This window comes from Rhinocladiella mackenziei (genome assembly GCF_000835555.1).
Source record: "Rhinocladiella mackenziei CBS 650.93 unplaced genomic scaffold supercont1.5, whole genome shotgun sequence".
Classification (NCBI taxonomy): domain Eukaryota; kingdom Fungi; phylum Ascomycota; class Eurotiomycetes; order Chaetothyriales; family Herpotrichiellaceae; genus Rhinocladiella; species Rhinocladiella mackenziei.
Genome location: NW_013550600.1, coordinates 1,263,033 through 1,276,558, shown reverse-complemented (window position 1 = coordinate 1,276,558; position 13,526 = coordinate 1,263,033). Strand labels below are relative to the sequence as shown.

The window sequence follows — 13,526 nt, the reverse complement described above, 5'->3', positions numbered from 1 at the left end:
CTTGCTTTATGATGTCGCCGCATGCTGGCTCAAGATCTCGTTCAATCCTTCTCTTTGAACACACTCGTCAAAATAGAAACTGTGTGCCAACTCGTCCAAGTCCTTCATGTCCATGCCCGAGAACTGGTGCGCAAATTCGTCTGAGAACTGCGCACTCAACCAGGTCTGAATCACTGCTCGCATAACATGTCGTTCGGTATTCCACGGGCCTGGATATGCCTCTTTCGCTGTGGGACAAATCCTATCGATCCACCCGACCAACGGGTTCAACGCCGCTTCCGCCTCTGGCGATTTGTGTACTCCCCACGCATCGAGTCGATATTGCTTCTTTTTATCCAGGAAAGGTTGGATGGTACGGTTCCATTTGGACTCTCGGCTCGTGTGCAGCATCCCTTGGACGCCGATATCCTTGTACAACCAGATGCTCCAACTGATCTTGTACTTGTCGTAGATCCTCAACTGCTGCCCCAGCATGTTGTAGCGGTCTTGGTTGATCTCTTCGGCATCCGTCTCCGAAGCTGGATCGGCGTAGACCGGCCCAAATTCGCCGTTCCAGATAGGGCATTTGTGCTCGAGCATGAATTCGGCCTTGCGAAGAAACTGCCTTTCAAGTTTCTCGTTTTGCTCGACTGTACCTTTGTACCGGTCGCCGGTGGGAAATCCCATCATCTACCCGTGGCGTTAGTCCACCTCTCTTCGGGCCCGCTCTCACTTACCGAGTAGTCGTGCAATGCATAGACGCAATTCGGTAAGACTTTATCGAATCCCTTCCACTCCATGGCGAAGGTGTTTCCATCGAGCCAAAGTATGTGATGAGGATCAATCGCGCGGATGGTCGACTCAATCCGCTTATAGAACGCCGGAAGCCTGACGTGCTCCGGGTCGCAGGGTTCGTTGATGGGATTGTACCCAGCGACCCAAGTGTTGTCCTTGTACCTCTTAGCAATCTCCTGCCACAGCCAGACCGTCCTATCCTGGTGGTCCTTGTAGTCCCAAAACGCAGCATAGTTCGTAGAGTTGTCTGAATGCCAATCCGGGTTTTGACCCCCAGGTGTTGTATGCATGTCGAGAATCGTATATATGTGATGCCGTGCACACTGTATCGACAAGTTCTGTCAGAACGAGGTGTGCCGAAAGCGTTGATTCCGTTAACATATAACTCTTACCACGTCGATCACCCTGTCGAGGTGCTTAAACCCCTCCTCTTTCAGCACTCGGGGATTCATATCGTCTTCTAGATGTCGATAATTAAACGGCAGCCGGATGCAATTGAGCTTGAGACCCGCAAAGAACCGTGCATCGGCCTCGGTGAAGTAGTATTCTAGCCACTTGTCGAAGAAATACTCGTATTTCTCCTCGCCGAGCACTTTCCGCATCGATGCTCGGTGCTGCGATTCGTGGCCGGGGTATCCAGTGATGAAATTCTCCATGCTGTTTTGGGGTTTCACTTTTTCAGCTTCAAGAACGTCTCAAGACGACCAGCCATATGACTTGGAAGGAGAGAACTCACTTCATCCAGCCGCCAAGAGCTGCTCCGCGAAGCACCACCTGCTGGCCATTGCCGTCGACAATCTTGTCGCCATCGACTTTGAGGTAGCCCGTTGCCATCATTTCACCTAAGAAGGCAGGAAAGAGAAGTTTCCGAGGAGTGTCGAAGAGAGGAGAGGTTGTGCTCCCGGGTATTTGCCAATGGATTTAAAGAGTAGAAGTTATGGGTTCATAAGAGGTTGCGCCGGTGGCTATAAATTCTCTTTTTCGACGCGGCAAACCAAACTATTCCACCCAATCAATCCCGAGAGCACCGACAATGAGAACCACTTCCTGGACAATGCAAATGATCTTCTGACCTACTAGAGAGGCTCCACTTTGATGAGCCATTCAGGCTAAATATCCTCAGGAGTTGAATCCTCGCCTGATATAAGGAGCAAATTAACGTGAGTTTGGATCTTTTTGGATATGACGACGACGATGACAACGTAGCTGGCTGCTGGGCGGGGCGTTCTTTTTTACCCGCTGTCCGCTTGGAAATGGCGTGGGGGGTTGTGCTACATTAAAATTCCAAGTCTTACTCAGGAAGAGGGGCAAGGTGACTGAGCTTGTACCTATCAACGGGGTGCGGACTCGTGAGGCGGGGTGAATTATCACAATATCAAAAATCAAACCCTGCGCATATGCTGTACTGTATCATGTTCTAGCTTAGAAGCTCCTTGAGGGTGTCACCTCTCCCCTCGCAGTGTTTCGACGGTTCGAAACGTTGCAAAACCTTAATCCCACCTTATGTAAGCCATAGAGCATTGCCCAAATAAGGTATCGACCTTTCCTGATGCGGTAGTATACTCCTCGTCTTCATCTCGATTTAGGACAATGTCATGAAACCACCAATTACGCATGACCTCATAGATTTCGAGTGACTCGACAGAGAGGGCATTGCGCTCCGGCGTCAGAAGCTTCTTAGCTGAAGAGAAGACTCGTTCGACATCTGTTGACATCGCTGATATTGATATGTTGAACAATTGGTGGCCTATCGTTCGCGACAGGCCGACCCATTCGGCAACACTCGCCTCCTAGACTGCGACACCATTGACAGGCTACAATGCAGGCAACGGCGTTGACGTACACTGCGTAGATATACATACAAATGGGCTCTGTCCTACACTCATTACGGGAGCCAGAGCACTCTTTCAATTCAAGTTGCACAGGAAGTTTGACAGTATGTAATCGGTGTATCCATGGCCGTACAGAGAAAAGTCGCCATCACCGCTGCGGCAGCAATGAAAGTTTTTCCTATAAGGAGTCATGACAGCTCTCGTGGCAGAAGCTTGCTGGGAAGTCGACATCTAATTGGGGTATCGGAGTGCGATTCAAAAGGATTTCATAGCATGCGTCGTCTTGATCGCAGACCGCTTTTGTCCTGTCACGGGAGGCTGCACTCGGGTCGTGACTGGCAAGCACATCCAAGACACATTCAGCGAAATTCGAGTACCTTCGCACAACAAAGCTCGCTTAAGCAAAAAGCTAAGGCGCATCGGCTGGATGGATGCTTAGGTTGTGGGGGTATGTGGTGTCTCTCCCATCACTTACAAGATCATTCAAGAGATCGTTACCAAACTTGGCTACGTACGAATCAAGAGGGTCAACACTTCCTCTACAATGTCAGATGCCATTATCATCTGGCGTACAACTATTGTCCGATATCGTGCGAACGACGAACGGCTCAGAAGACCATGACCAAGACAGGGCCTCTGTGCATTATCATCTTAATGTTCTGCTCTTTCAACATGTATGGATCGTTAGTTTGTCGCTTATAGTAGTCATAGCGTATCGATTTACACGAAACTGCCCACTCCATCAACCCTCAACTCTCAGTCTGGCGATATCTCCCAGGTGAGTAGATCTATCTGCCATTATGTCCTTCTGGTTAAGACCTTTAATGCGACGGCTAGCGGTGAACAGCAAGCAATCGCGAAGAAGGGGGATTAATCAAATGGTCGCTTTAAAAGCCACTTGTTTACCACTCACACTCCTTCCCACGTTTACATCATAGCGCCAAAACGAAAGCACACTTAGGAAGTGTCAAGAGGAGCGAAAAGAAAACAGGAATGGGAAGGATTGAAATTTTCATCAGTCTATGCGGACGGACACGCAATTTCTCCTGAAACGAATGGGTCCAGTCGATCTTGCAATCACCAAGAAAATTTCTCCTTTACAAGCTCCTCTGATAGTTTCCAGAGCTTTTCAGCCTCGTCGGCCGATTTCGCTCGAGCATGGGCGTCGTGAGAGATCTGACAATTCTTGAGGTACGCTCCCCATCCCTCGATCCCATCTTTGGTCTCGCTAACGCCTAGCTTGGGGTCTGTGGCAGCAACCAAGCCCGTCGACGCTCCTGCACCGGACGTTTTGTAGTTAAACTCCCCCTTCTGGGCTCTCGCCTTGATTGCATCCATCTCTTCTTTCGTTGCATACCTCGACAGCTCTGTCGCGATTACTCCCGGATGAACGCCAACACTCAATATGCCGTGGGTGTCATACAATCGTTTGGTGAGTCCGATGCCAAAAAGCACATTCGCCGCCTTGCTTTGCGCATATCCCATCAATGGGATGTATGCCATGTTGGGCCCATCATGGATTCCCCAGGCTTCGAGCACCTTGTAGTTCGGGCGTTCCACCTCAGGCAGATCCGTGGAAATTTTTTCAAAGTTGATGTCACTCCATCTGATACCGCCTATTTCGGCCGCGCCAGAGCTGACATTGACCACACGCGTTACTCCTTTAGGGCTGGTCTCCGCTGCCTTGAGGAGTTTTGGCATGACGAGGTTGGTGAACAAAAAGTGTCCGATATGGTTTGTCGCGAGATGCAGTTCAATCCCATCATCATTGATCGTGTGTTTGGGGATATTCGCTACGCCAGCATTGTTCACTAGGATGTTGATGAAGGGCACATCGTTCCACGAGAGAACCTCATTAGCAGCAGTGCGGACGGCTTTCTGACTAGAGAGATCCAGCTTTAGCGAGCGATAGTCCACGTTCGGCCATTGCTGGTTGAGCTCATCGATGCATTCTTGGAGTTTGGACATGTCACGGCCTGCCACGATCAGATGTACAGGAGATTGTGAGGCAAAAGCCTGTGCGGTAGTGAAGCCAATGCCCTTCCGGTTGACCCCCGTGACGATGATCGCTTTGCCTCGAATGGCTTCCGGAAATGCTTTCGCAACGTCCAAGGCTTCAGTATTCTCATTGTACTCTGGATGAGTTGTTGTTGTCATCTTGGTTGATGCAGTATAATCAAGTTACAAATATGAAGAAAGAGCTGGAGACTGGTCTCTCTTCCCTGGTCTGATCCAGCTGTAGTAAAGCATTTATTTATACTTCTTTCTTCCTGTGCCATGTCTCTCGTACATCACCGTGCCGTGCAGGGTAAAGCCCTACGACGGTCTATATCAAATTACTATCTCCTAACTCCGGGCGTGGGCCTCGCGAGGGTTTCTCCTCTTCGAGCCAAGATCCGAGTCAACGCCAAGTGGTAGGGCTTGAGCGGCCACGATAATTCTTTGGTGCACGAACTAGCAGTTGTATAGATTCGCACCCACTATTGGCATTTGCCGAGATTTGTAGAAGAAGCAGTCATGCAAGAGCATCCGGAGATTATTGAGCTTCATTATTTGCCTCAGTGCCTTTCCGACTCGTGCTTGTCCAATGTACCGACAAAGTGGGAAATTGGATGTCCTTACACAATAGAACTTGCTAGATAGATAGAATGATGTGACTTGGTAAGTCAAAGGTCGACTGTCAAACAGGGGAGTTATCATACATAGGCTCCACCACTGAAACACTGGTAAGAGGTTTCCATAGACAACGGTATTCCTGATGGTTGCTCTGCGCGACGAGATACATCGACACAGCATTTATACTCGGCTTGAGGATCGAAAACCCGCGTCGCTGAACGTCCAGTAACCCCGCAGAGCATTAGGACTAGTAGCTCAAAATTCAAAAAAAAAGAAAAGCCCCCTCCTATTGCCAGTGTATAACTGTCTGATAGATGGGGCGCCACAACCAACGAAAGCTTCAGCCAGACAAGTTCAACTGTAGAAGAGTTTGAATCAGCGACCTCCCAACTATGAACTAGACGACCTCAACAATCGCTGGCTGGAGCATTACGTTTTACCCATGTAGGGCACCTAGACTCAATGGAGCTAGGCCGGACAACCCTCTTACCTTACATATGATCGAACACTAGTAAGGCCCCTCAATTCTATCGGTTCGACTAAAACCGAGTGTGACCACTCGTTTTCGTCCTTGATAGGTCAACCGCGATTTGGTGTCAATTTTGAAGCAGCTTTTGGCGGAATAAAATATTATCCTGAATTTTTTGGTCCTTTTTTAGGAATCGCCTGGTCGTGGCTTGGCAATGTATGGAGACGCCAAGACCGTCATGTTGGCCCATCACGTTGGTAAATGGCCTTGGCACCTCACTTGATCACGTGGCATGAGCTGTCTCACGTGATGGCGTCGGCACTCCCTCTTGCCGCGCCGTCATCGGATCCAATCCAGGGACCATGTAGCCGTGGGGGCCCCTACTCGATAGAAGTCGATATCCTCGATATCGAGATGGGCCACGTATCGGATCCAGTCTGTGGACCACCTAGAGAGGCTCTACCAATCACGGTCGAGATGATCCATGGATTAGATCCGATGGGTCGTAGTATTTCATCGGATCCAATCCGGGGACCGGGGGCAGTGGACTGTACGGCGCAGCCTCCCCAGCCTGATCGGATCTAGTCCATGTGATTTTTGAAAAGCGCTCCGTGTATCAAACTTCTCTTCATTGAGAGGAAATGCTCTGATTGAATTATATATATCCCTCTCTGCCCTTATAGTATAGAAAAACAACAATTGTCGATGATATACTTCCTGTCACGAACCGGGTTCTGACAAGTATATAAGCCAAGGGTTCAAGTTTCTGTCATGAAATGACATACATCAACTTCATCGGATCCGATCCATGGCCCATGAGTGGATGGTGTTGTTGACTGTGCCCTTTGTCCGTGGGACACCCCCATCGGATCCAGTCTGTGGTCCATCTAGAGACTCTCCGGTCGAATCCAGTTCCGACAGTCTTCGATGCTTTGATGGACTACGCGAATGCGAGCATACACATTCTAACCATATATAGGTGAATAATGCCATCAAATGATATAATTGTCTGTTGGTGTTGGAGTAGAAGTTGAGACTCACAATCAACCTTATCTTTTATGCCGAGCATCGAATGCGTCGACGAGGTCGAGCACTTATGAACGGAGTTCGTCTCGCTCAATCCACGAATCATCCTGTCTGTTTAGATCTGCTTGGCACCTGTACGAGACGAGGTTCTGCAGCCAAATTTCCCTCCTTATCCATATCCCACAACAAGATATGACGTGACCCGACAACAATAACAAAGTGTGCCTGCAGCTTAAGACTGTCTTTCTCCACCTTTTGCTGTATTTCAGTGCTCTTGATATAATCTCTTAGCTGCCGGGCCTCATTTCCAATAACCCATGACCTAATTGTTCCTTCATGGTGGCTGTCCCAAGTGGCGAATCTAAGCTGAAGAATTTTAGAGAGGTTGTAGTCGCGCAGGATGTCTGCTTTAGCGAGATGCGCATATGTGTCGCCATCCTGTATATTTAGGAAGTTAATTCGATAGAACTTCCATTCGGTAACTATCAGTTGTCCGGGAATCTGGAGGATAAGATCGATACGGCCGTTTGTTTTATTTGGCTTTATCACCTTAAATTCTGCGCGTGGAGCAAGAAAATGGTTTTGCAGTAGGCTGAAATAGAAGCTATCCCGATGAGCTGCTTCATGCGTTTGGGTAAGATCTTGGGTGGTGACGTCTCGTTGCATCATCAATTCTCGATAACAACCCAACGTTTGTTCAAGCTCTCCGTAGTCCACGGGATACCGAAGTGCTTCTGAGAGAGAGTTACACAGACCATACTTTCGGAGGACCGCGAGAGCGATACGATCTGCCGCAACCCTATTCGGTATCTTAAGGTGCGTTGTCGGCTTTTCTGGGTGAAACGTAAGGCCGCCAAAGTAGATAGTTAGTGAACGCCACGAAGAATAATCTTCATCCTCATTCTAAAAGAGATATAGGTTAGCAGAAACGGGAACTGGGGCTAAGGTATTAGCATACCAAGTCTCGAAGCGTAAATTCAGGTCTGAATCGGTCGTATTCGACGGGCATAAAGTTCCCCTTTCCGTCACATTCCAGTGCTTTTTCGAAGTCTCTTATCACTGGCGTCGAAGCAGCAAATCTCTTAAGAAACTGTTCAGATACTTCAGAGTTTTCCGGGTCTCGAGTCTCTGGCGTCTTTCGCTCGATACGACGCTGAAGATATGCCAAGCACGTCTCCGTGTTGTAAACAGTTTCGACCGTTTCATCATTACAGAAATGATATCCGTGGAAAAATTTAGTCATTTCTGAAAGAAAACCGTTGTAGACTTCAGGGTCTTCGTAGATTCCCTTTAGGGCGTCTTCCAAGTCCGAGTATGTCAAACCACAAAGCCCGGCTAGGTCCTTATCGAATGACGTATTTCTCGCCACATTGAACCCACTGCCGAGAACGGATAAGGAGAGCGGTGAGATGCCCGTGATAAAAATTCTTTGGATGATCCCGTCTGCGCATAATGACTTTATTGTAGCCCAGAAAGACTTGAAAGTCCGTCCGACTGCTGTATCCTCCCAAGCGATCTTGGGTCTTCCGACGGTCTTGGGTGGTTCGAGGTAGTTATTAGGAAAAGCATCATACTCGTCAACGAGTACGTAGATCCCTTTAATACCAGCAAGTTGCTCGTCGTTCTTAATCGCACGTCGAACTGATTTGACACACTTCTTGAGACTAATGTTGGGTTCTTTACTATCAATGTCTTGGGATAGAGCTTCAGATTTTCCGCCCAAATAGGCAGTGTATTCTTCGTAGAACCACTCGATGGAAGAATTCAACATCTTGATGAGTGCCTCATTCGCCTCCGTAAGGTCTGGGTGGGGGTTGATTTTGGAAAAATCGAATTTCAAGACGAAGTACTTTCCGGGGTTCACTTTTCTTTCATCGATATCTTTTTGCACATCGAGACCCTAGAATGATTGAAAAAGATACAAGTTCTCACATCAAGGTAATTAAGGATACAGTTGCGTACCTTGTACAGCCATCGATGTTCATCTGCATGCTGAAGGCCGTGGAGATGTAGCCGGTACGATCGAAGTAAGCCTGGCCCTCTCTCTGTAGAAGATGAGGAAAATCCTTTGCTCCGGATCGGAAGTATTTCAGTTCGCCGTTGATTATCAGGCCACCATTGTCAACTCGGGTTCTCTTTGGCGAAGGAGCCATCTCGGGCGCATGCTTTCTCTTCCTCGTCTCGGGGCCAGCGCCATCGAATTTTCCCATTTCTGATGCTTTGAGTCTACGTCCACTTGTGGAACGAGAAGTCAAGTTTGACGGTTGCATCATTTGAGGTTGAGATTGGGCTGTTGGAGGAGGTGCGTACTGATATGGTTGCTGAAAACCCATTGCAGGAGATGAAGCAAGGTAAGGGTTCATTCCGAAAGGTGTACCAAAAGGTGCCACACTGGGAAAGACACTCCACTCTCTAGGTGGTTGATATCGAGGTTGCTGACCTGGAGATGACCGAGTGTCTCGATGGGAAATAGCATAAGCATCCTCGACAGGCCCGTGATCGAAACGACGTCGGCGTCTTCGTTCTTGTGCAGTCTCAACAGCAGAAGTTTCATTTAGAGCAGGGCCTTGAACAAAGCGATCAATGAAAGCACGAGCACCGGCTTCAGTGAAAACTTGTTCATCGTCCTGATATCGTTGCTCGGCTTTTAGACGATTTTCTCCTCGAGTGCGTGAATCAAGAGCAGCCACGGCACCTCGAGCAATCCCGAGAATGACATCAGTGACCAATTGAGATAGATAAGGTCCAATCTCATCGATGGGAACTTCTTGTAACAACAGTATGAACTCAGCATCTCGAAAGTAGTCATTCTTGGAGTATGTAGTAGGGGGAGATGACGGAGGGTTCGGAATTCGAGGAGGGCTTCGACCTGTCTCTCGAGAGTCACCACCGGAAGGTCCTGCGGTATCATCCATTTCGTTGACAGAGGTATGGACGCTGTGGGAACGTAGAAGTGATAAGTTGAAGAAGCGAGGACTAAGGTCTTCGAGATCACTGACTAGAGTCCACTCAGGTCGAGGTTGTGGACGAGGTGAACGGAAGCCAAGGTCAGGAGGGGAGGGTTAAGGTTGACTGAAGTAGTCGTTGTTATGGTCTATCTGTGTCTTGTTCTTCTGAGGATTGTGTGGAGAAGAAGTAAACGAGTGCTCTAGTGGGCTAGTCCCAACTAGGCCTAGCGTTCCACGTGACAAAATTCGTGGTTCGATTTTAATTTGTTTGCAAGCCTGCTTAGCCTTTTCCGGGTCATCAATACACTCAGCAAACCACTCATCAATGCGCTCTGTGATCGTGGCAACTGCCCGCTTAATCCTCTCGATGGATACGTCTTTCTCCGCCTTCTCGACGCCTTCTTCGTTGGCAGGATTATTGCTTTTGTCCTGATTAGTTTTGTCGGCCTTTTCCTCCAAACTAAGCCCTTCGATGCCTATTTCTACTTTCCCACCTTCCTCAGGGACCGCAAATTTGGGCGATTTGCGTATTATAGAGGTGGCTATATGTTCATCCGCCGCGGCAGCGACGTCTTCAAAGGTTGCTAGACGATCTGGTTCCTTTCGTTCGTCGAATTCAAACAGTTCAGCCTTTGGTCGATGCATGAGCCGGATGACTGGGAATGAAGTCTTTCCAAAGAGACGTGATCGTTCACCGCCCATCCACGTATTCCAAAAATAACCCACGATAGCCAATTTTCTGTACCCTAATTGTACACATGTTTTGGCTTCTGTGGGCTGGGCTTCCACGGCGGAAACAATGCCCTGTAGTTCCTTCGCACCTTCAGTAGTTCGGTTCCGCTCTCCAAAGAGCAGAGCCCAGAAGACACTCTCAATGTCATGCCATGGGTTGTGCCTAGGGTGTTCCCCCATCAGAATGTCGATTGCCATATAGAGGTAAGTGCCAGTGCGCCAGGGAGCTCCGGAATGGGGGTCTCCATATACGCAAGCCATGTCGAGGTCAATCAACCTTCCAGGCGGAGGGGCGCCCTCCTCGCTCAGCGTATCGGGCGACATCACCATAATATTCGCTGGAGAAATATCTCGGTGGACAACGGGCCGATCTCTGCAACACATTTTCTGGATGGCACGTACAGCAGAACGTAAAGCCACCATACGCTCAAGTTCAGTGACATCTCGAGGATTGGGGTATTGATGTTGCGAAAGGTCATACCGTGAGGTATCCACAGAAACGCCACAGTACTCTTCCAGATACCATCGCTGTCTTCTCGCGTACGAAGGCTCATCGGCTGACTCGATAGCGGTCCCGTTCACTTCCGGCATAAACAAGCCCTTCTCAGCCTCTTTCTTCTGGGTTTTGTTTGCCGTGATGGAGGATTTGCTGTGCGTCACCTTCATATACCGATAATTCGGTCCCATTTTGAGATGTTCTCTTGAATGTTTTGCCTCCGGTAGGACGTCAAACTCGGCTGTTAAGGGTCCGTCTTCCCACTCAAAAAGCTTTAGTAGTTCCTCGACATCGCTAAGTTCATAAAGGATGTCAGCTTCATTCGTACGCACCTCGTCGATCCAGGCCATTTTCAACTCTGCAAGATCGTCACCTTCTGTAGGTAAGTTCTCTGTGTCCTTTTTGGCCGTCAACTTCCTTGATTTTTTCTTTTTTGGCTTCGGTTTCTGCATTTCAATAGGCCATATTGTAGTGCCGCGTGTCGTGACCCCGTCGACACCCACACGCACGAGTGGCGATGGTATCTTACATCCGGGAGGAGTGAAGCTGATGACTCTTCTACCGATGGCAGAGGGTCTCTTTGCAAGGCCCTGGGCGTCGTTCCTGGCCAGCATAAGCCAGTTAACGAAGCGCAGAAAACCCAATGTATTCTGCGCGATATCAAGCTCACTTTCGTAACACAGTACCTGCCCTCTGTTCAGTTGATAGAGACGCAATGTCGTGCCGGCGACGTAGATAGAGTATATGAAATGACGAAATGGATCGTTCCCGAACGCTTGGTTGCATCTCAAGAGAGAGAGTTGTATTTCGGACTGCGCATATGTCTGGTCGGCCGATTTCTTGAGTTGCCAGGTTGTCTTCATGTCGCAAAACCTCACATTTTCCTTGTCAACATCAATGGCAATACTGGCCAGGTCCAGTTTGGAAACCTTCAAGCATTCTGCGTAGTCCTCATTGCCAATCCCGGACCCGAGTACCTTTGTTCCGATATTAATGACGACGTTGTGAGCTTGTCGTGTCCTTGCCACGGATTGTGCTTGAAGGACCTCTTGAGCTTTCTAAAGCATATGGAAAAATATATTCTGAGAAGTCATTCCGGAGCTCTTTGAGACCATATCCGACCGCCATTCAACCCATTCATCGGATGTCTTGAGCGCTTCTTCTGCCCTCTTGATTTGGGTTTCGGTGAACTTTGCGTTCTTGGCCATCATATTATGAAGCTTCTCAAAAATGGAGACTTCTGTGTCCTCCACGTGTGTCATGGAGTCAAGGTTATAGATGAAAGCGTGTAAGCGATAAGTTTGGGTATCGTCATGGGGTACAGAATTTACTGCCTTCTTGGGCGTCTGGGAGACAGGCACGACGCGTGATTCCGTCTTTGGCGAGGCCATATTCCCGTCGGGTGGTAACCCTACTCTTCGATGGAGGCCCTTTGGAGAGGCTCCAAGGGAAGGTATTGCGATTTCAGTGGCGTTTGGAATAAGGTATCAAGATCTCGATGTAATTCTGTCTGAACGCTATATTTAGCATTTCACCTTTGCAATTCGCAAGTTCGGACCTTACCTATAGCGGCAGTTGGGGATGTGGTGTGTCCTTTGTGTGGTGCCAACCTAGTGAGACATATTATCGGCAGTGGCGCGTTTGATTGACGTCCGAAGTTGCCGCTGCCTGGGCAACAAATCATTCTGTTGCCAAACAGTAATGGATTGTAGTCACGTGCCAAGGGATTCTTTAGCACTTCTTGGCGTCCCGCCGACTTTGAAGTGAGATTTGAGGCTCGTGTCGTTGATACGGATGTCTCGAGCTTGTAGCTCTTCGACTAGACTATATGTGGCTTGAGTTTTGTTTCCGGTGTCTTCAATGCCATAGTCATTGTAGTACAACTTAATGTCTTTCCCAGTGGCTTCAACTGCCTCTTGTGCAAATTGGTATGCCAGGAAGAAGTACTCGGGGCCAATGGTAGTCTTCACTCGGACGGAGTTAGAAGGATGAGCAAGCTGAACTTACCCAGGCGCCGGACAAAAAGCTCCCATTCGAAGCAAGTGCTTCATTCACGACATCCCAAGCATAGCAGACGTCTTGCCAGTGGATGATTAGGGCCTTGATGTGGTTTTCCATGACCGTAGTTAGTGTTTCTGTAGTCTAAGTCCTGTTGATGGCCTGGTCGCTGAGCTGCGAGTTCCGTACAAGATTGTGGGCATCGTAGGTATTTCCCATGGTTTTGGGCAATATCGACTGCTACCTGTGTTGGGCTGAGAGAAGATTGATTGATTGAGTCTATCTGAGCGAAGTGCAGAATAAAAGCCACGAGGGCGTTGGTGCGACATCGCGCTAGACCTAACTGGGAAGGCGTAACAACCTGCACACCAGTGAAGACGCCTTGCTCTGGCTCAGTGGCAAAGAACTTCATGTAAATTGCTAGAGTGATTTGGCCAAAGATATGTGTGGTCTTCAGAATGGTCTGGTACAGAATGTTCTCATCCTCTCCGGTTCCTGGTTCGCACCGTCAGCCACAGGAAACGGACAACTGTTCCATGCAGTGCTATGAACAAGCAAATACCGATCTCATCGCCGATATCTGAGCCCAATGTATCGGTATTCGCTAGATATATCGCCGATATGGTTGTCGGCTT

General features: G+C 48.7%; 5 protein-coding genes across 5 annotated transcripts; all 5 read right to left on the bottom strand.

Annotated features, from left to right (window-relative positions):
- Positions 1-6: 6 nt before the first annotated feature.
- On the bottom strand, positions 7-1,430 carry Z518_06937 (uncharacterized protein; the record flags this gene model as incomplete). The annotated part of the gene is made up of 3 exons (XM_013415067.1): positions 7-669; positions 717-1,097; positions 1,167-1,430. 3 exons carry the CDS (start codon positions 1,428-1,430, stop codon positions 7-9), a joined length of 1,308 nt encoding a protein of 435 aa, XP_013270521.1.
- A 2,253-nt stretch (positions 1,431-3,683) lies between these two features.
- Z518_06936 (uncharacterized protein) lies at positions 3,684-4,763 on the bottom strand (the record flags this gene model as incomplete). Its single annotated transcript, XM_013415066.1, has 1 exon — positions 3,684-4,763. One exon carries the CDS (start codon positions 4,761-4,763, stop codon positions 3,684-3,686), a length of 1,080 nt encoding a protein of 359 aa, XP_013270520.1.
- A 2,056-nt stretch (positions 4,764-6,819) lies between these two features.
- Z518_06935 (uncharacterized protein) lies at positions 6,820-9,632 on the bottom strand (the record flags this gene model as incomplete). The annotated part of the gene is made up of 3 exons (XM_013415065.1): positions 6,820-7,620; positions 7,676-8,617; positions 8,670-9,632. 3 exons carry the CDS (start codon positions 9,630-9,632, stop codon positions 6,820-6,822), a joined length of 2,706 nt encoding a protein of 901 aa, XP_013270519.1.
- A 147-nt stretch (positions 9,633-9,779) lies between these two features.
- On the bottom strand, positions 9,780-12,284 carry Z518_06934 (uncharacterized protein; the record flags this gene model as incomplete). Its single annotated transcript, XM_013415064.1, has 2 exons — positions 9,780-11,951; positions 12,006-12,284. The coding sequence occupies 2 exons, from the start codon at positions 12,282-12,284 to the stop codon at positions 9,780-9,782; spliced, it is 2,451 nt and encodes an 816-aa protein (XP_013270518.1).
- Positions 12,285-12,605: 321 nt separating this feature from the next.
- Z518_06933 (uncharacterized protein) lies at positions 12,606-13,011 on the bottom strand (the record flags this gene model as incomplete). Its single annotated transcript, XM_013415063.1, has 2 exons — positions 12,606-12,857; positions 12,901-13,011. The coding sequence occupies 2 exons, from the start codon at positions 13,009-13,011 to the stop codon at positions 12,606-12,608; spliced, it is 363 nt and encodes a 120-aa protein (XP_013270517.1).
- Between the last annotated feature and the right edge of the window lie 515 nt (positions 13,012-13,526).